Source organism: Sciurus carolinensis, chromosome 2, assembly GCF_902686445.1.
Source record: "Sciurus carolinensis chromosome 2, mSciCar1.2, whole genome shotgun sequence".
NCBI classification, from domain to species: Eukaryota; Metazoa; Chordata; class Mammalia; order Rodentia; family Sciuridae; genus Sciurus; species Sciurus carolinensis.
In genome coordinates, this window is record NC_062214.1 from 198,530,336 (window position 1) to 198,549,515 (window position 19,180).

The 19,180-nt window shown below is 49.4% G+C and overlaps 1 protein-coding gene across 4 annotated transcripts in view; it reads left to right on the top strand.

The window, feature by feature from the left end:
* Window positions 1-18,172: 18,172 nt before the first annotated feature.
* The window catches only part of Kif26a (kinesin family member 26A), a 35,493-nt gene continuing 34,485 nt past the window's right edge, over window positions 18,173-19,180 (top strand). For 3 of the 4 annotated variants that reach the window (XM_047541586.1, XM_047541587.1, XM_047541590.1), the window contains exons 1-2: window positions 18,173-18,345; window positions 18,697-18,942. In XM_047541586.1, coding sequence (XP_047397542.1) covers window positions 18,304-18,345; window positions 18,697-18,942 — 288 coding nt within the window. In that variant the 5' untranslated portion in view covers window positions 18,173-18,303. The remainder of the gene's footprint in view (window positions 18,346-18,696; window positions 18,943-19,180) is intronic. The other variant, XM_047541589.1, reaches the window with a different exon arrangement.

Below are 19,180 nucleotides of genomic sequence, written 5' to 3' on the forward strand. Positions count from 1 at the left end.
ACATTACTGATAGTTTCCTTTGCTGAGAGAAAGCTTTTTAGTTTGAAAATATCCCAGTTGTTGATTCTTGCTTTTATTTCTTGTGCTATGGGAGTCCTGTTAAGGAAGTCTGATCCTAAGCCAACAAGTTGAAGGTTTGGACCTACTTTTTCTTCTATAAGATGCAGGGTCTCTGATCTGATTCCGAGGTCCTTGATCCATTTTGAGTTGAGTTTTGTGTAGGGTGAGAGATAGGGGTTTAATTTCATTCTGTTGCATATGGTTTTCCAGTTTTCCCAGCACCATTTGTTGAAGAGGCTATCTTTTCTCCATTGCATATTTTTGGACCCTTTGTCTATGAGAAAATTGTATTTATTTGGGTTTGTGTCCATGTCCTCTATTCTGTACCATTGATCTACCTGTCTATTTTGGTACCAATACCATGCCATTTTTGTTACTATTGCTTTGTAGTAGAGTTGAAGATCTGGTATTGCGATACCCCCTGCTTCGCTCTTTCTACTGAGGATTGCTTTAGCTATTCTGGGTTTTTTATTCTTCCAGATGAATTTCATAATTGCTTGCTCTATTTCTGCAAGGTACATCATTGGGATTTTAATTGGAATTGCATTGAATCTGTATAGCACTTTTGGTAGTATGGCCATTTTGACAATATTAATTCTGCCTATCCAGGAACATGGGAGATCTTTCCATCTTCTAAGGTTTTCTTTAATTTCTTTCTTTAGTGTTCTGTAGTTCTCATTGTAGAGGTCTTTCACCTCTTTTGTGAGATTGATTCCCAAGTATTTTATTTTTTTTGATGCTATTGTGAATGGGGTAGTTTTTCTAATTTCTCTTTCTGAAGATTCATCACTTATGTATAAAAATGCATTGGATTTATGAGCATTGATCTTGTAACCTATTACTTTACTGAATTCACTTATGAGTTCTAAAAGTTTTCTGGTGGAATTTCCAGGTTCCTCTAAATATATAATCATGTCATCAGCGAATAGGGATAGTTTGAGTTCTTCTTTTCCAATTCGTATTCCTTTAATTTCTTTGGTTTGTCTAATTGCTCTGGCTAGAGTCTCAAGGACGATGTTGAATAGAAGTGGTGAAAGAGGGCATCCCTGCCTTGTTCCAGTTTTTAGGGGGAATGCTTTCAGTTTTTCACCATTTAGAATGATATTGGCCATGGGCTTAGCATAGATGGCCTTTACAATGTTAAGGAATGTTCCCACTACCCCAATTTTTTCTAGTGTTTTGAGCATGAAGGGATACTGTATTTTATTGAATGCTTTTTCTGCATCTATTGAAATAATCATGTGATTCTTAACTTTAAGTCTGTTGATATGGTGAATGACATTTATTGATTTCCAGATGTTGAACCAACCTTGCATCCCTGGGATAAAACCCACTTGATTGTGGTGCATTATCTTTTTAATATATTTTTGTATGTGATTTGCTAAAATTTTGTTGAGAATTTTTGCGTCGATGTTCATTAAGGATATTGGTCTGAAATTTTCTTTCCTTGATGTGTCTCTGTCTGGTTTAGCTATCAGGGTCATATTGGCTTCATAGAACGAGTTTGGGAGGGTTCCCTCCTCTTCTATTTCATGGAATACTTTGAGGAGTATTGGAATGAGCTCTTCTTTAAAGGTTTTGTAGAACTCGGCTGAGAACCCATCTGGTCCCGGACTTTTCTTTGTTGGTAGGCTTTTGATGACCTCTTCTATTTCATTGCTTGAAATTGATTTATTTAAGTTGTGTATGTCCTCCTCGTTCAGTTTAGGTAATTCATATGTCTCTAGAAACTTGTTGATGTCTTCGAGGTTTTCTGTTTTGTTGGAGTATAGATTTTCAAAATAGCTTCTAATTATGTTTTGTATTTCACTCGTGTCTGTTGTGATATTTCCTTGTTCATTCCGAATTTTAGTAATTTAAATTTTCTCCCTCTTTCTCTTTGTTAGTGTGGCTAAGGGTTTATCAATTTTGTTTATTTTTTCAAAGAACCAACTATTTATTTTGTTAATTTTTCCGATTGTTTCTTTTGTTTCAATTTCATTGATTTCAGCTCTGATTTTAACTATTTCCTGTCTTCTACTACTTTTGGTGTTGGTCTGCTCTTCTTTTTCTAGGGCTTTGAGCTGTAGTGTTAAGTCGTTTATTTGTTGATTTCTACTTCTTTTGTTGAATGCGCCCCATGAAATAAATCTTCCTCTAAGTACTGCTTTCATAGTGTCCCAGAGATTTTGATATTATGTGTCTTTGTTCTCGTTTACTTCTAAGAATTTTTTATTTCCCTCCTGATGTCTTCTGTTATCCATTCATCATGTAATAGTGTATTATTTAATCTCCAGGTATTGGAGAAGTTTCTGTTTTTTATTCTGTCTTTTATTTCTAATTTCAATCCATTATGATCTGATAGAATACAAGGTAGTGTCTCTATCTTCTTGTATTTGCTAACAGTAGCTTTGTGGCATAAAATGTGGTCTATTTTAGAGAAGGATCCTTCTGCTGCTGAGAAGAAAGTGTATTCGTTCTTTGTTGGATGGTATATTCTATATATGTCGGTTAAGTCTAAATTGTTGATTGTGTTATTGAGATCTATGGTTTCTTTATTCAATTTTTGTTTGGAAGATCTATCCAGTGGTGAGAGAGGTGTGTTAAAATCACCTAGTATTTATTGTGTTGTGATCTATTTGATTTCTGGAATTGAGAAGGATTTGTTTGACGTACGTGGATGAGCCAATGTTTGGGGCATAGATATTTATGATTGTTATGTCTTGCTGATTTATGCTTCCCTTAAGCAGCATGTAATGTCCTTCTTTATCCCTTCTGACTAATTTTGACTTGAAGCCCACATTATCTGAAATGAGGATGGATACTCCAGCTTTTTTGCTGTGTCCGTGTGCATGGTATGTTTTTTCCCATCCTTTCACCTTTAGTCTATGGGTATCTCTTTCTATGAGATGAGTCTCTTGCAGGCAGCATATTGTTGGATTTTTCTTTTTAATCCAATCTGCCAGTCCATGTCTTTTGATTGATGAGTTCAGGCCATTAACATTCAGGGTTATTATTGTGATATGATTTGTATTCCCAGTCATTTGACTCATTTTTGTTTTTTGACATGATTTGATTTCTCCTTTATTTGGCTATTCTTTTAGGCTAGTTCCTCCCAATGCTGATTTGCATCGTTGTTTTTCATCTCTTCCTCTTGGAATATTTTGCTGAGAATGTTCTGTAATGCTGGCTTTCTTTTTGTGAATTCCTTTAGCTTTTGTTTATCATGGAAGGATCTTATTTCATCGTCAAATCTGAAAGTAAGTTTTGCTGGGTATAAGATTCTTGGTTGGCATCCGTTTTCTTTCAGGGCTTGGTAAATGTTGTTCCAGACCCTTCTAGCTTTTAGGGTCTGTATTGAAAAATCTGCTGATATTCTTATTGGTTTCCCTCTGAATGTAATTTGATTCTTTTCTCTCGCGGCCTTTAAAATTCTGTCTTTATTTTGTGTGTTAGGTATTTTCATAATAATGTGCCTTGGTGTGGGTCTGTTGTAATTTTGTATATTTGAAGTTCTATAAGCCTCTTGTACTTGGTTTTCCATTTCGTTCTTCAGATTTGGGAAATTTTCTGATATTATTTCATTGAATAGATTGTTCATTCCTTTGGTTTGTTTCTCTAAGCCTTCCTCAATCCCAATAATTCTTAAATTCAGCCTTTTCATGACATCCAATACTTCTTATAGTTTCTGTTCATGATTTCTTACCATCTTCTCTGTTTGGCCAACTTTGTTTTCAAGATTAAATATTTTGTCTTCAATGTCTGAGGTTCTGTCTTCCAGGTGTTCTATCCTATTGGTTATGCTTTCTATGGAGTTTTTAACTTGGTTTATTGTCTCCTTCATTTCAAGGATTTCTGTTTGTTTGTTTTTTCAGTTTCTGTAACTCTTTATTGAAATGATCTCTTGCTTCCCGTATTTGGTCTTTTAACTGTTGATTGGTGTGATCATTTAATGCCTGCATTTGCTCTTTCATCTCCTCATTTGCTTCCCTGATTGTTTTAATTATGTACATTCTGAACTCCCTTTCTGACATTTCTTCTGCTGTGCTGTCATTGGGTTTTATTGATATAGTATCTAGGTTTGTTTGGGACATTTTCTTCCCTTGTTTTCTCATATTGGTCAGATGTCAGTGGGACCCTGAGATATTGCAGATTTCCGCTATTGGCTTATAGTGTCCCTGTAGATTTCCAGTGTATCGCCTCCCAGTCTTCAGTAGCCTGAAGTCTTGGAGGAACTTGATAATGCAGTGCTTCCGAAGAAAGCTGCCCCTAGCCCACTACTAGTTCCAGTACTTGGAGCTGGCTCTGTGCAGACAGGCTCTCACTGGGGGGCCTGCACCACGCAGCTGGCCGTGTGGGAGGAGCCCACCGCCAGAGTGTGCAAGGTTACCTGGGGAAGACTCTAGCTGCGCTGCCCTGCTCTGATAAGCTGCCCCTATCTGTGCCTGCCGCCCAGGCCGAGCTTCACCCAGTGGGGGAGACTCACCCCGTGACTCTATTTTAGTCCAAGTCTCTCAATGCCTCCCCTTCTTGAGTCCTGGGTTCTGGAGCGACTGGAGATGCAGTCACCCTCTAGTCCGCCATCTTGGATCACCCTGTGGAAAGAGCCTGCGGCCGGAGTGGGCAGAGCCGCCTGGAGAAGTCTCTGGCTGCCCTGCCCTGATCCCAGAGGCTGCTTGCAGATCGAAGCTCTCCGTTGGCTTGGGGACTTGTGGCTGGCTCTGTGTAGAAAGGCTCTCACTGGGCGGTCTGCTCCGAGAAGCTAACCTTGAAAGGTGCCTCCCGCCGCAGGGGGCCGAGCTGCTTGGGGAGGTCCCTGGCTGCCCTGTCCTGGTCCCTGAAGCCGCTTGCGGGCCGGAGCACGCTGCACTGGCTCTGGGACTTGGAGCTGGTTCTGATCAGAAAGGCTCTCACTGGGGGGCCTGCTCCGAGAAGCTGGAGAAGCTGGCCGTGTGGGAGGGGCCCACCGCCGGAGTGCGCAGGGCTGCCTGTGGAAGACTCTAGCTGCCCTGCTCCGATAAGCCACCTCTATCTGGGCCTGCCACCCAGGCCGAGCTTTACCTGGTGGGCGAGACTCACCCGTGGCTCTATTTTAGTCTGAGTCTCTCAATGCCTCCCCTTCTTGAGTCCTGGGTTCTGGAGCGACTGGAGATGCAGTCACCCTCTAGTCCACCATCTTGGATCGCCCCACGAATCATCTTAATCATGTATAATCTGAACTCCTTTTCTGACATTTCTTCTACCATACTGTCACTGGATTCTGTTAATAAAGAATCTAGATTTGTTTGGATCATTTTCTTCCCTTGTTTTTTCATGTTGTTCGTGTCTCTTCCCCTCTAGCAGTGCAGATCTGGGGTATTGCAATTTCCCCCCTATAGGCTTATAGTGACCCTATTGGTTTCCAAAATCTTTTCTTTAAGGGGGAGATCAATATTAGCAGTGCCCAGTTCAGAATGCAACCCTAAAGCAACTAACCCCTATGAAGATGTTAACAATATTGTCATAATAAACAGAATGAGTTCAATTATTATCTACAGTATAACAAATAGATTTGCAATAAGGTCTGCAGTTTCTAAAGGAGGACAAAGAGGACAGGGAGGGATGTAGGCTATAGCTTTTAATGGAATACGAAAAGAGTATATGGAAGTTCTAGATCGTAGAAAGAGTGAAAGTGTAATCAAAAGAAGTTGGTTGTTAGCATGACAAAAGGGAGAAAGAGACTCCGAGGAAACAGGTAAACAAAAGGAAAATAGAGTGAGAAAAGTAAAGAAATAAAAACTTTAAAATTTTCAAAAAGGAGAAAAAAAAAGAAAAAGAAAAAGAAATTTATACTATAACAGTCTCATACTAATCAAACCTCCTGGTCTTCAGTAGCCTGATGTATGGGAGGTACCTGACAATGAGCTTCCAGTCTCCAGCAGGTGTCTCAGGATGGGTTTTGCCCCACCTAAGGATGGGAGATACAGCTTCCAGGATTATCCAAGATGGCTGCTCTGGCTTCCAAATGTGTTGGCAAATGGGGAGCTGCAGCTCAGGGTGTGGGTGTGGTCGGCTGGAGGTCCTGGAGGCAGGGTGCAGTCAGTTGGTCTGGGGGTCCTGGTGGCGGGGAGCAGTCAGTCAGTCTGGGGTCCCAGAGGCAGGGAGTGGTCAGTCGTGTTGAGGGGTCCTGGAGATGGGGCTCAGTCAGTCCAGCTAGGGGTCCTACAGGTCCTGGCTGTTGTCTCAAAATGGAGGCAGCCATGTGTAACCAGGTACTGTGACAGTGGACTTCCAGGCAACAGCAGGCAGCTGGCAATCCACTGGCGGTCTGCAGTTGGTCTCCTTTCTTTCATTTTTAACCCATTCAAAATACTTGCTAATTTCTTTTAGATTTTTCTTTGACATTTGGATTACCTAGCAGTACACAATTTATTTGCAAAATATTTGGGAATATCTTTCTGATACTGATGTTTAAATTTAATTCTTTTATGAGTGGAGACTATACTCTGTATCATTCAAGTCATTTTAAGTTTATTTGACTTATTTTATAGCCCATAAGAGAGTCTATCCTGGTAAGTGTTCTATATATACTGAAGAATGTCTATTCTGCTGTTATTGGGTGGACTCCTCCATATGCAGATGATCCCCAACTTACAATTGCTTAACTTATAACTTTCTAAATTTATGATGGGTTAATCAGGGTATTAAATGCATTTTAAACATATTATTTTTGACTTACAGTGGGTTTATCAGGAGGCAACCCCTCTTAAGTTGAGGAACATCTGTGTCGGTTAGGTTAGGTTGGTTGGTAGTGTTCAAGCCAACTATATCCTTGTGATTTTCTGTCTAGTTATTGGAAGGATAGTTTCGAAGTCGCCAACTACAATTGTGGATCTGCCTACTTCTCCTTTCAATTCTATTCTCTTTGCTTCATGTATTTTGAAGCTCTATTATTTGGTGAATAAACATTCAGAATTGCTTTGTCCTCTTCTTGAAATAAGCTTTTTATCCTTGATCAGATTCTTCACTCTGGAACTTAACAATTTTGTTTCTAATACAGCCACCCCAGCTTGCTTTTGAATTGTCAGTGTGGCATTTCTTCTTTGTCCTTTTACTGTCAACCTATTTCTCTCCTGTGACTCAAATTATCATCTTCAGTTTTGTGATATAAGGTTTTAAATGCATTTTCTCTTTTAGGTAGCACATCATTGGATCTTGTTCTTTTATGTGATCAGAGACTCTTTGCCTTTTAAACAGGATGTTTAGGCCATTTACATTTACTGTGATTGATTACTGATACATTTGGGTTTTACTCTGTCTTATTCTTTGTTTTATTTTTCCCATCTATTATTTGTTCTCTTTTCCCTTTTTGTCTTCTTTTGGATTGATTTATTTTGTGATTACATTTTATTTCCTTTATTGCCTTATTAGCTTAATTTCTTTTCTGTGCTTTCTCATTGGATACACAGTCATGTGTTTTTTAACAACAGGGACATATTCTGAGAAATGTGTCCATCGGCAATTTCATCATCGTGCAAACACTATAAAATATCCTTAAACCAACTAATACAGTTACGATGTCACTAGTTGAGGTAGTCTTATGGGACCACCTTTGTGTATTCAGTCTGTCATCAGTGGAATGTCATTATGTGACATATGTCTCTGTAGTATACGTCTTTAACTTACCATATTCTATTTTCAAGTAATAGCATAAAAACGTATGTATAGTTAGTGTAAGAGCCTTACATGTGGGTACAGTGGTGCACACCTGTAATACCAACTTCTCAGGCGGCTTAGGCAGGAGGATTAAAATTTGAGACCAGCCTGTGAAACTTAGTGAGACCTGGGTCAAAATCAAATAAAAAGAGCCGGGAATGTAGCTCAGTTGTAGAGCACTTACCTAGCATGCATGAGGCCTGGGGTTCAATTTCTAGCATATATAGAAACAAACAAACAAAAACAATAACAAAGAAATGAAAGAAAATCTTACAAATATAGACTAGTATATTTCTACCTCCAGGTTTTGTGCTATTGCTATTTTTTATTTCATTTCTACATGTTATAAACTGCACAATATGTCACTATTTTTGACTTAATTATCCCCCCCCGCCACTACTGGTGACTGAACCCATGGTCCTGCACACTTGATCATTGAGCTACATCCCCAGCTGTTTTTATTTTTTATTTTGAGAAAGAGTCTCTGTATTGGTCTGCTTTTTGTCACTATGACCGAAATACCTGACCAGAACAATTTGTCAGGAGGAAAAGTTTATTTTGGGCTCATGATATCAGGGGTTCAGTCCATAGTTGGTTGGCTGTATTGGCCTGGGCCTGAAGTGAGTCAGCATATCATGGAAGAAGGGCACGGTGGAGGGAAGCTTCTCAGTTCACGGTGGAAGGGATGGAGTGAGGGAGAAGGAGAGAGGGAGAGAGGGAGAAAGGGAGAGAGAGAAGTAGGAGCCAATCACTTCACCTCCTGCATGAATACAGGAGCTTTTGGGGAACACCTCATATCCAAACCCTAAGTTGTAGCCTCAAAATGTGATGGTTCTGCTTCAACCTACCAAGTAGCTGAGATTACAGCTGTGTGCTGCTGGGCCTGGCATTAGTTATCCTTTAAAAGATGTAAAAATTTGAAAAATAGTTTCCACTTGCTGACTTATTTTCCACTTTTGGTGCTCTTACTTCCTCTGTGGGGATCCAGACTTCTACTTGGTGTCACTTGCTTTATGCTTGGACAACTTCTTTAATATTTCTTGTAGTACAGGTTTGCTGGAGATGAATTTATATGACTTTTTAACATCAGAAAGTTATTTAACCTGTAGTTCTAGAACATATTTCCACTGGCTATACATATCTAGGTTGCAAAGCATTTTTCTTTCACTTTTCTGGAGTTGTTCCATTGTTGAGTGGCTTGCATTATTTCTGATGCAACATCTATGGTCATCCTTACCTTTATTCTTCTGTATATGTTTTGCCTCCCTTTCCACTCCTGCCCACTGCATGCTTTTAAGATTTTCTCATTATCACTGGCTTAAAGAAATTTTATTGTGTGTATTGGTGTGGTTTTATTTATGACTCTTGTGAATAGGGTTCACTAAGTTTCTTGAATCTCTGGGTTTACTAAATTTTATTAAATTCACAAAATTCTCAGTCATCACTTCTTTAAACATTTTTTATAAATCCCTATCCCTTTTCTGGAATTCCAGTTGCATGTATATTAGGTCAATTAGAACTGTCTCAAATATCATTAACAGTCTTTTATCTCTCCCTTGGTTCATGCTGGATAATTTCTAGTTCTATATAAATAATGACTTTTCTTCTTCACAGCAGAGTAAGCAATCAATAACATGAAGAGAGAGACTATAGAATGGAAGAAAATCTTTTCCATCTGCACCTCAGATAGAGCAACAGAACCTGCCCAGTCAGAAAGGAAATCATCAAGAACACAAGCAACAATAAATGTTGGGGATGATGTGGGGAAAAAGGTACACTCATACATTCCTGGTGGGACTCAAAAATGGTGCAACCACTATGGAAAGCAGTATGGAGATTCCTAAGAAAACCAGGAATGGAACCACCATTTGACCCAGTTATCCCACTCATAGGTTTATACCCAGAGGACTTAAAATCAGCATACTACAGTGACGCAGCTGTTTATACCAACTGAGTTCACAATAGCTAAACTATGGAAGCAACCTAGGTGCCCTTCAACAGATGAGTGGATAAAGAAACTGTGGTACGGATACACAATGGAATATTACTCAACCACAAAGAAGAATGAAATTATGGCATTTGCCAAATGCTGGTAAAATGGATGGAACTGGAGAATATTATGCTAAATGAAAAAAGCCAGTCCCAAAGAACCAAAGGCCAAATGATTTCTCTGATATGCGGATGCTAATTCACAATAAGGGGGAGGGGAAGAATAGACAGAGGAGAGTGAAGGGAGGGAGTGGGGCATGGGGGTAGGAATGATAGTAGAATGAATCGGACATTATTACCCTATGTGCATATATGACTACATGACCGGTGTAACTCTACATCATAGACAACCAGACGAATGAGAAGTTATAATCCATTTATGTCCAATGTGTCAAAATGCATTCTACTTCAATGAATAACTAATTAGAACAAATAAAAAATAAAAAAATAAAAAATTTTGAAAGTAATGTTTTTTTTTGTGCAGGGTCTAATTTGCTATCAATTCCACTGAGTGTAATTTCCATGCTGGACATGACATTTGTCATCTCTGGGAGTTTGATTGGCTGTGTTTTATAGATTCTACCTTTCTGGACATACTGAAATTAGTTGTAACATAGTTTTAGTGTTCTTGTCTATTGTTATGTGCTTCATTTCTGGGTCTGCTTCTATTGATTGATTCTTCTCATCGTGCATTTTTGCTTCTTTGTATGCCTGGTCATTTTTTACTGATTTCTAAACATTGTGAATTTTACATTGTTGGGTGCTGGCTAATTTTGTTTCTTATAAATATTTGTAAGCTTTTTTCTGGGACATGGTGAAGTTACTTGTAAATAGATTGATCCTGTGGATGGTTGTTTTGCTTTTTAAGGTGATACTAGTTAAACCCTCATTATAACTGATGCCAGTCACTTCTGGGTCCTTTATGTGGAAAACACTCCCTCCCTCCCTGAATCTTTCAGTATCTCCTCTTTGTCCTGGTGTTGTTTTGAAATTGCACACACATGTTGACATTTTTTATGACTGTAGGCTTTGAAGACTCCTAGCCCATAGTTCTGGGAATTGTTATTTTTAATTTGTGTATTATTTCCTCACTCACGTCTTTCCTGTCCTTTCTCTGCAGTTCCCATTAATCAGAAATTCTGCTTCCTATTCTGTCTCATCATTTCCCCCCTTCCTTCTTCTTTTCCAAGTCTTTTTGCTTTGCTTTCTGGGGAATTCCTTTGGTTTTGTTTTTCAGTTCTCTTGAATTTTGTTTCTATTACCATACTTTATTTTCCAAGTGTTTTTCTGTTGCTTTCTAAATTGCATCTGCACTTGAGTTCATGGAACTCAGTATCTTCTTATTCTGAGGACACTTCTTGACCTCCCCCAGGACCGGTCGCCATGGAGATGGTGTTTCCTGGGGAGAGCACGGTGGTCAGCAGTGCCGTGAACCCATCTTCCTGCATTAGCCCCTCAGCGTGTGCGGTCACCATGCTCTGGGAGGAACACCCTTGCAAGTTACCCCTCTCGCTCACTCACACACCCACTCCCTCAGAACCCGCATTTACAAGGCCGCCTTCATGCCCAGTGCTGGTCCCTTGGGGTCCAGAGCTCAGCTGGACTCCTCCTGCCCTGGAGAACCTCCCAGAGAGGTTCAAGAGGCTGGGGGTGTCTTGTGCATGAGGTTCACCCAGGGCCCACTGGGAGTGAGCAGGGCTATTGCTGGCATAGTGTGCATGTGCTCGGGGCTACCCAGGTGGTGCATCTGTGCTGGCGGCTTTGCCAGCCTGCACCCAGGCAAGCTGCTTTGGAAGGGTAGGACTCCTGCCCCCATGTTTCTGTCCCCTGGACACTGCCTGTTTCAAGATCGAGGTTGAGTCCAGTCTTGGAGAGGCAGAGAGAGAGGGAGCAGGCACAGGAAGTCAGGGGTTGGAGAGCAAGGCCTCTTAGGTGGGGTGGAGGGTTGGGGGACACACAGCCACAGGTCTGGCAGGGCTGTAGGGGCTGGAGGAGGGAGCCCTGAGATCCACACCTCGGGTTAGGCCCTCTTAGGAATCTGTCAAGCCTTTGCCCCGCCCAGTTTCCCTATCTGTGTAGGAGGGAAACTGGCCCAAGTGGTTGTTTCCATTCCTCTGGCCACAGGGACCGTGGCCAGGGTGCGCCATCTGCTGGCCTCAGATGCAGTGTCCTGTTGCTGGATGTAGTTGAGCAGGACTGAGAGCAGGACAGATGCCAGGGTTCGGGCGTTGGAGGTACGCAGAGAGGTCTTTGCACGCGGGCGTGCTGAGCCCATGGCAGGTCCAGGCGGCACCCTGGAAAGGCTCTGAACTTCGACCAGGGCAGGGAGCCCTGGAAGATGGGCTGGAGGCACTGGGTCCCATGAGCACCCCCAGGAGCTGGGAAGCTGAGGGTGATCAGGAAGGTTTCTACTGGCCAGGGAAGCATCTCAGGCTGGGTGGCTGAGACACACACGACATGGGCCACATGGGTGGACTTTTTCTTGGGGTAGGCTGCATAGTCCTGGCCATTCATCCTGCAGAGGGTCTGGCAGTGCAGCGGTGCTCTGGGTGTGTGGGGCAGGAGCCCCTCTGCAGTGGGGCCCATGTAGGAACTGGCAGGCAGAGCTGCCCAGGCTTTGGCCATTCCTTCATTTCCTCGATGAATATGAGTTGGTTTCTAATCCGCCAGGTCCTGGGAAACAGAACACGACCCGCTTGGAGCTGACTTTACAGTGGGCTGCGGGCAGCGCACTAGACAAATGAGAATTTCGGTAAGCCAGCACTGTGCCAAGGAGGAAGAGGGAAGCAGCGGGGAGGCAGGCTAGGGAGAAAAGACCTGGGAGGAGGCGGGGCAGGTCCTGTTGCTGTGGCAACAACAGAGCAAGGGCTGCTATGGGGGCAGTAAGGAGGTCCCTGGGGCTGGAGCCCAGCTTGGGGTGGGGTGGGGGAGGGCGGCCGGGCTTTATAGGGCACCTTGCCTCAGTGGGCAAGATGGAAGCTGAAGTCCTGCTTTCTCAAAGCTCTCCCTTGCTGCTGTGTTGAGACCAGTGGAAGGGGGTGCCCAGGGGCGCAGAGCTTGGGTAGAGCCTGCTGGTGGCTGAGGTCCTGAAGGCTTAGAGGCCTCAACTCTGGACCCAGAGGTACAGTAGGGCCAAGGCAACAGGGACTGTGGGTCCTGATGGATGGGATGTTGGGTCGTGGGAAGGAAGGAGGCATCAGCACGACTTGGGCGTGGCTCACCCAGTGCATGGTGAGCAATTGAGAGATGGAAGGAGGCTTCCCTCCTCTCCCTGAATCCACCCACCTGACAGCCGGAGCACTGGGGCCTGCAGGGAACTGGGCCCTCTCTGGCGCTGGCCAAGGTGCTGAATCTCTGTGCCAGCAGTCCCGCGCTCCTGCCAGGGAGCGGGGTGTAAGGGAGGGACCAGTAAGGGTCCCCATGCTACAGGCGATGGCCAGACTGTACTGGACTCTCTCTGCTTAAGACCTTTGGCCTAGTGTCCTCCCCAGGATCCCGGCCAGGCACCAGAAGCCCTCGGTGGAGCTGACCACCCTTTGCTCCTGCTTCTGTCCCTGGACCAGGAACTCCAGCCCCTAGTCCACCCCATCAGCTGCTCCCCTGAGGCCAGCAAGGCTGAGGTCTGAGGAGCCCAGACTCCATCAGACTCAGGGGTAAATTCTGGCCAGTGACATCATCGCTTGTCCTCTGTGAGAAACCCATGACATCCCCTTCTAGCACTGTGGTGAGGACTGAAGGAGGGAGCTGTCCCGTGGGTGAAGCAGCCTGGACTGCAGTCAACCTGGGGTCTGCTAACCCAACAGGTCACCCTCTCCAGCACTCAGACGCCCCCTGAAGCGCTGGTGCCCATGACCTCCCTCACGGGGACCCAAGGCTGCCCTGGTGCTGCGGAGGAGGAGGTCCTGTCTTGCGCCAAGGCCCGCTTGCCTTGTGGACAGGGCTGGCTGCTCTCCTGAGGCACCCTGCCTTCTCCCACTTCCTGGGGATGGTGAGTCGCCAGGCTTGGGGAAGTACAGGGAGGGTCCAAACTTCCCTGGAGATGAGCGTGGAGGGCTCTTTCCATCCCCATTCCAGGAGGGGTGAGAGTGTGTTTAATGCCCAGTGTGTGGGATCCACTTTAATCTCTAGCAGCATGAGCCCTGCAAACCTTCCTGACCTCTCTGTTAAATACTGCCATGTGATCACAACAGCCATGGAAGTCAACCCCTGCAAGGGGTAGGAAATGGAAGCACAGCCCTCCCTGCCCTCAGCCCAGAGGCAATGACTGCATGTCTCAGGCTCTTCCCAGGAAAGGTCCAGCCTGTATGAGCACAAATTGTCCCTGGAATACAAACATGGCCACACTGCATACCTCTGTGCCCGCCCCTGTACTGTGTCTGGGCCACCACTCCAAGACCCCCGTTCCCACCTGTTGTCCACCCACTGTCACCAAGGAGGGAGTTTGAGAGTTGGCTGTTTGTCATGCCATTGCATGGGATCCAGTCTCCCTAGCCACCAGTGGCATGCTCTGAGGACCATGCTTCTTCCTGAAGACTGGACAGAGGTAGGCTGAGACCACCTCAGAGGGACTTCCTGTGTAGTGCTGAGGTGCCTCCCTGGGGTTGGGGGGCTGGGGCTCCACATGCCCAGTGCAGGAACCTGACCACTCCAACCTCCCTGAAATATCACCACACGCAGTCCGATTGGAGGCTGAGCTCCAGCAATTAATCCTAGGGAGGCTCCCGCTCAATTGCAGGAGGTTTTTTTTTTCTGTTTTGCTCCCTCGGCCTAGATTTCCCTGGGGACAGCTCTGATCGGCGCTGCGGGCCTGGTAAATTAAATGTTAAAAAAATCCCTACAATGACTTTAATCAATCCAGAGATGGCAGATGACCCCCTCTCAGAAGGCACAGTACACTGCAGGGATACCCTCCGCTCAAGATTCAGTATCTCAGAGACAGGGTGGGGCAATAGGAGGGCAGGAAGCTTCCCCCCAGGTCCCTGTGTGGGGAGGCGGGGAGCCCCAGGACCACACTAGAGTTGCACCCCCAAATCTAGACCAGTGGGACTGACGGGAGGGTGTGGGAAGGGCCTCTGGTGCCCTTTGTGATCTTGCCAGCGATCTCTTCCCCAGGCCAGGGGTGTAAGCAGAAGCCTGGGTGGGGGCTGGGCTGGTGTAAATTGCCAATAAAGTGTTCTAGAGGGGCCTGCTGGGAGACAGATGGAAGCGCTGGGCTCCGGACTGAGTCAGGTTGAGACAACGCCCTTCAGTTACCACTGGGGGGAGTCAGGGGAGAGACGTCTCTGGCTCCGGTGGGGCAGGGGGCAGGAGATCCCCCGGTTCTTCCCAGTGGCAGGACCCAGCCAGGTCTTTCTGCGCTGGCGCTTCTGAAAGGGTTCTTTGTCCGCTTCCCTTTCAGGTCCACTTCAACGCTCATCTTTCCCAGCCGTGTCCCATCACCTCCAAAACTCCCAGAGATTTTCCCCGTGGGTCTTGGAAATTTAAGTGACCTTCTCCAGCTGCTTTGCCATCTTCTCCCTGGTGTCCTGCCCACTGCACACCAGGCCGGGAGCAGCACAACGTAGGCTCAAGGGGTTCCCGGCTTGAGTTTGGGTCCTGACAGCACCACAGACTCCGGGTTCCTGACTCTGGAAGTAAATTTGGTTGCATTTTCTACCCTGAGAGAAGCCAGAGCAGGCCGCTAGGGAAGGCAGAATTGGGGACCCAGAGTGAAGGCACGGGGCCCACGGGCCCTGCCACGAGCGCTTTGGGGCCTATGGACCAAGATTGGGCGCTGGATGGGGATTCCTAAGAGTGGCTCAGGTAGGGGTGCCCTGGAGCTTTCGGGGTGAGGAGCACAAGGTCACCTGGTTCCCTTAGGGGTTTTCAGGGACCGGGACCCCAAGGCGCGAAGTCTCCTGGACAGATTGGAGTGGAGATGGCTGGAATTATGCCCCCTATCGGCAGAGGTTTCCCTAAGCCAAGCTCGGCGGCGCAGCCTCTGCCATGCTCCCGGGCCCCCCAACCTCCGCTCCGCAGCGGGCGGGGCCGCTCCCCCTCGGGTCCGCGCGTCGGGCTCGCCGCCTGGGCGGAGGGGGCGCTGTAGGCGCGGGCGGGCGGGGCTGGAGCGCGGGGGCGCGCTGCGCGGAGCGAGCTCAGGGCCCGGGGGCGCGGGCCGCGGAGGACTGGGGGCCTGGCGGGCGGCCTGCGCCGTGTGGGGCGCGGCGGCGGCGGCGGCGGCGGGCGCGCGGCCAGTGAGCGCGCGGGCGGGGAGGCGGCGGCGGCGGCGGCGGGAGGCGCTCGGGGCCGCTCCCCGCGCTCCGCTCCTCCATGGCGCTACCCGGGCCGCCCGAGCCGCCCCGCGGCGCGCCCCGCAAAGCTCCCAGCCTGCTGGAAATGGGGCGCTCTGCCTGGACTCAGAGATCATCCTGGGCTTCACTAGCCACCTCCTGCGGCGGCGAGGCAAGGTGAGGGCAGGCGGGGCCGGGTTGGCGGCGGAGGCGCTGTCCCGCGACTTTGCGGCGCGGCTATAGTACTCAGGGTGCCGCGCGTGGAAGAGGCGGCCGGTCCCGGGCCGAGTCCCGCAGCCCAGGCGGGGACTCACTGCCGCACTTTCCTCGGTTGGTGCCCTCCGCATCTCTCTCCTGACGGACCGAGCCTGAGGCAATGAGCCAGGGCGGAGAGCGCAGAGCAGGGACCCTGGTCTCACCTTTCGCCTTGCTGGGGTGGGAAAGGCGGCGGTTCCGAGGGTCCCTGGTTGATTCTGAGTCCCTGAGGTGACTCCTGGCTCTTGCATGCACCTCCGGGTTCTTCAGGGCTGCTTGGGCTCCCTCGCATGACCCGGTGTAAGGTGAGCGCGCGTGCTTGCCGAAGAGCCGTGGCGGTGCGGTGAACTGAAGTTTCGGGTGTGGCTGGTCATGGGCACTGCACCAGGGCTCCTGGCGTTGTTTCTGCGGGGTCCGTGCTGGGAGTGCTCTTGTGTGCATATGGATAGAGGGTGTGCGAGCCACGCTTCCTGGGCCCGGGTGTGTGTCCCAGGGCAGTAGAGGGGGGCTGTGCTGTCTGCAGGCGCTGGGGGTGTGGTGGGGAATGGTGTCCCGGGGTACCCAGATCCCGGTGTGGACTGACGTTCTTCCTTAGTGAGGCTGCGATTAGCCAGGGGAGGAAAGGAGTTTTCGGCCCCCCGAGCTGTGTGGAAAGGCGCTTTGGGGTCGCAGAGGCAGAGCGGGGAGCCCTAGCCCACCTTATTCCTCACTCCCCCCTGCATTGGCAAACCCTTCAGCCGACTGACGTCCTGGAAAACCAGGAAAGGATCATCTACCCCACTTTCTTGGGGAGTGAGTGTGTAGAAGTGGAGGGTTGTTCAAGTAAAGGGGGGTGGGCTAAACAGAAAGGAAGGGTCGCTTTGACAGGCTCCAGTTCCGCGATTGTGTGCGCAGGAGGCGGCGGGTGGGCTCTCGGCTGGATCACGCTGGCTCTGCCTTCCTGGGCCTCGGAGGTGCGCCTCCCCGCCCGGATCGTTCCTGGAGTGGTGTTTCCGCGCCTTGAAGTCGCATGCGCACGGCGGCCGGCAGGAGGCGCTTGCGTCACGGGGAGACCAGCCACTGCGCCCGCTTAGCCAGACTTGGGGTTTAAGATTGACCCAGAGACCGGACCAGAAGCGCCTGCGACCTCGGATGGCGGCGACACTTGCTGTTGGGCTTGGGCGGGAGCAACTAGTCGCCAGAGAAGGGGGGCGACCTCCCAGCCGGAGACAAACAGGCAATTAATTCCGGAGCTAAGTTCCCATCTGCCAGGCCTGCTGACAACAGGTCTCGCGCACACCCCCAGGGCCATCCGCTACACTTCCTCTAGTTTCCCTGGCGGCAGGGCTCGCACACCCACTTTCAGGCACATGCACGGCTGCAGACACGCGTGCAGCTGGCAGACACGCCAAGACACAGATACCGGCCGGGGCACTGCACTTCCTGAGGCGTAGATCGCGTCGACACTCACCCGTGCGAGGCAGTTAAACCAAAGGGTGGCCAGCCACACATTGAGTGCGCTGGCAGCCTGGGGGCCAGGGCCCAGTCCCTTCCTTGTCCCTTCCTTCCACTTGACTGTGTGGCCTCGAGCAAGACCTTACCCTCTGCGGGCCTGTTTCCTGCCAGCAACGTGAGGAGTGGATGGGTGCCTTGCAAAAGGCTCGCAGACCCGGGCGTCCCAGAAGCGTAGAGGGAGGCGCATGCGCGCGCGTAACTTGAGGCTCTCCGCGACCCCCAGCGCCCCTCCCCCAGCAGGCACTCACCTAACAGGTTGGGCCCTTGGAGTGGGAGGGGCCGCGCGCGGAGGCAGGCTCCGCACCCGCGCTCCGCGCAGCACTAGGTAGGGGGCGGCGCTCCGGCTCCCCGCCCCGAGCAGCCCGTCCGGCGCCCCGCCCCCGGCCCGCCCCGGCCCAGCCCGCCCGCGAACACTACAGCCGCCGCCACCACCGAGCGCTTACCGCCACTTGCCAGCGCCGCCAACTTCGGAGCGTCGGGCAGGGCCATGGGGGTGCCCCAGGGTCGGATCACGTAACCGCGGCGCCCTGAGAGCCAGCTCTGCCCCTCCAGCGTCCGGGCCATGGGCGGCCGCGGCGCCCCCCAGTGTGCGGCGCCGCCCGCGGTACGTGCGGCCGGGTCCGGAGCGGGCAACCGGCGGTGGGCGGCGGGGCAGGCGGACACCCGCCACGGAATCCAGGACGCAGAGGACACGGGCCGGGTGGCGCGCCCCCTGTGGGTCGGGCCTGGAGCGGGGCGCGGCGGGACGCCGGCCTCCTGCTGGGGCTGCCGCATTCGGGACCTCGGCGGTGCGTGGAGAGGGTGGGTTGCAGGTTCGGCCCCGCGCTCTAACTTTGGCGAGAGGATCGCAGTAGGGCCTGGCGGGCCAGGGACTGAAAATCGCCTGTGCCGGGTCCCGGGGTGGCTCCGCCGGGCAGTCGAGCTAACTATCCCCTTCCTCCCTCATCTACTCTAGGTGGTCGAGAGCGGCCCGACTCGGGAGCCGCTGCCGCTGCTGGAAGTGTCCCCACGCAAGAGGCTGCCCTCCGGGCCCGACCAGGACCCATGCGGCAACCGCCCTGCCCCCGAGGGCGCCGGGGCCGGCGCAGAGCAAAGCCACTCGGCCAGCGGGGGCGGCTGGTGTCGCCACTGCCACACGAAGCTTGTGGAGCTCAAACGACAGGCATGGAAGCTGGTCAGTGGACCCGGGACGCCCCTCCGAGTAAGCGATCCCTCCCCAAGCCAGCCCCTCTGTGGAGCTTGGGAGACCTTGAAGCTTGGAGGGAGGCTGGGTTTCTCACCAGGCTTGTTTTCCGTTTCCCCTCCTGGGCCTCAGTTTCCCTGGCTGTAACCCCGCGTGTGAGCTGGGGCAGCTCATTTGAAGGGGATCCTGCCGTGGTGGGTGAGAGGGAGCTGGGCAGGCGGTCTCTTTCCCAGCCACAGATGTCCCACAGCTAGTC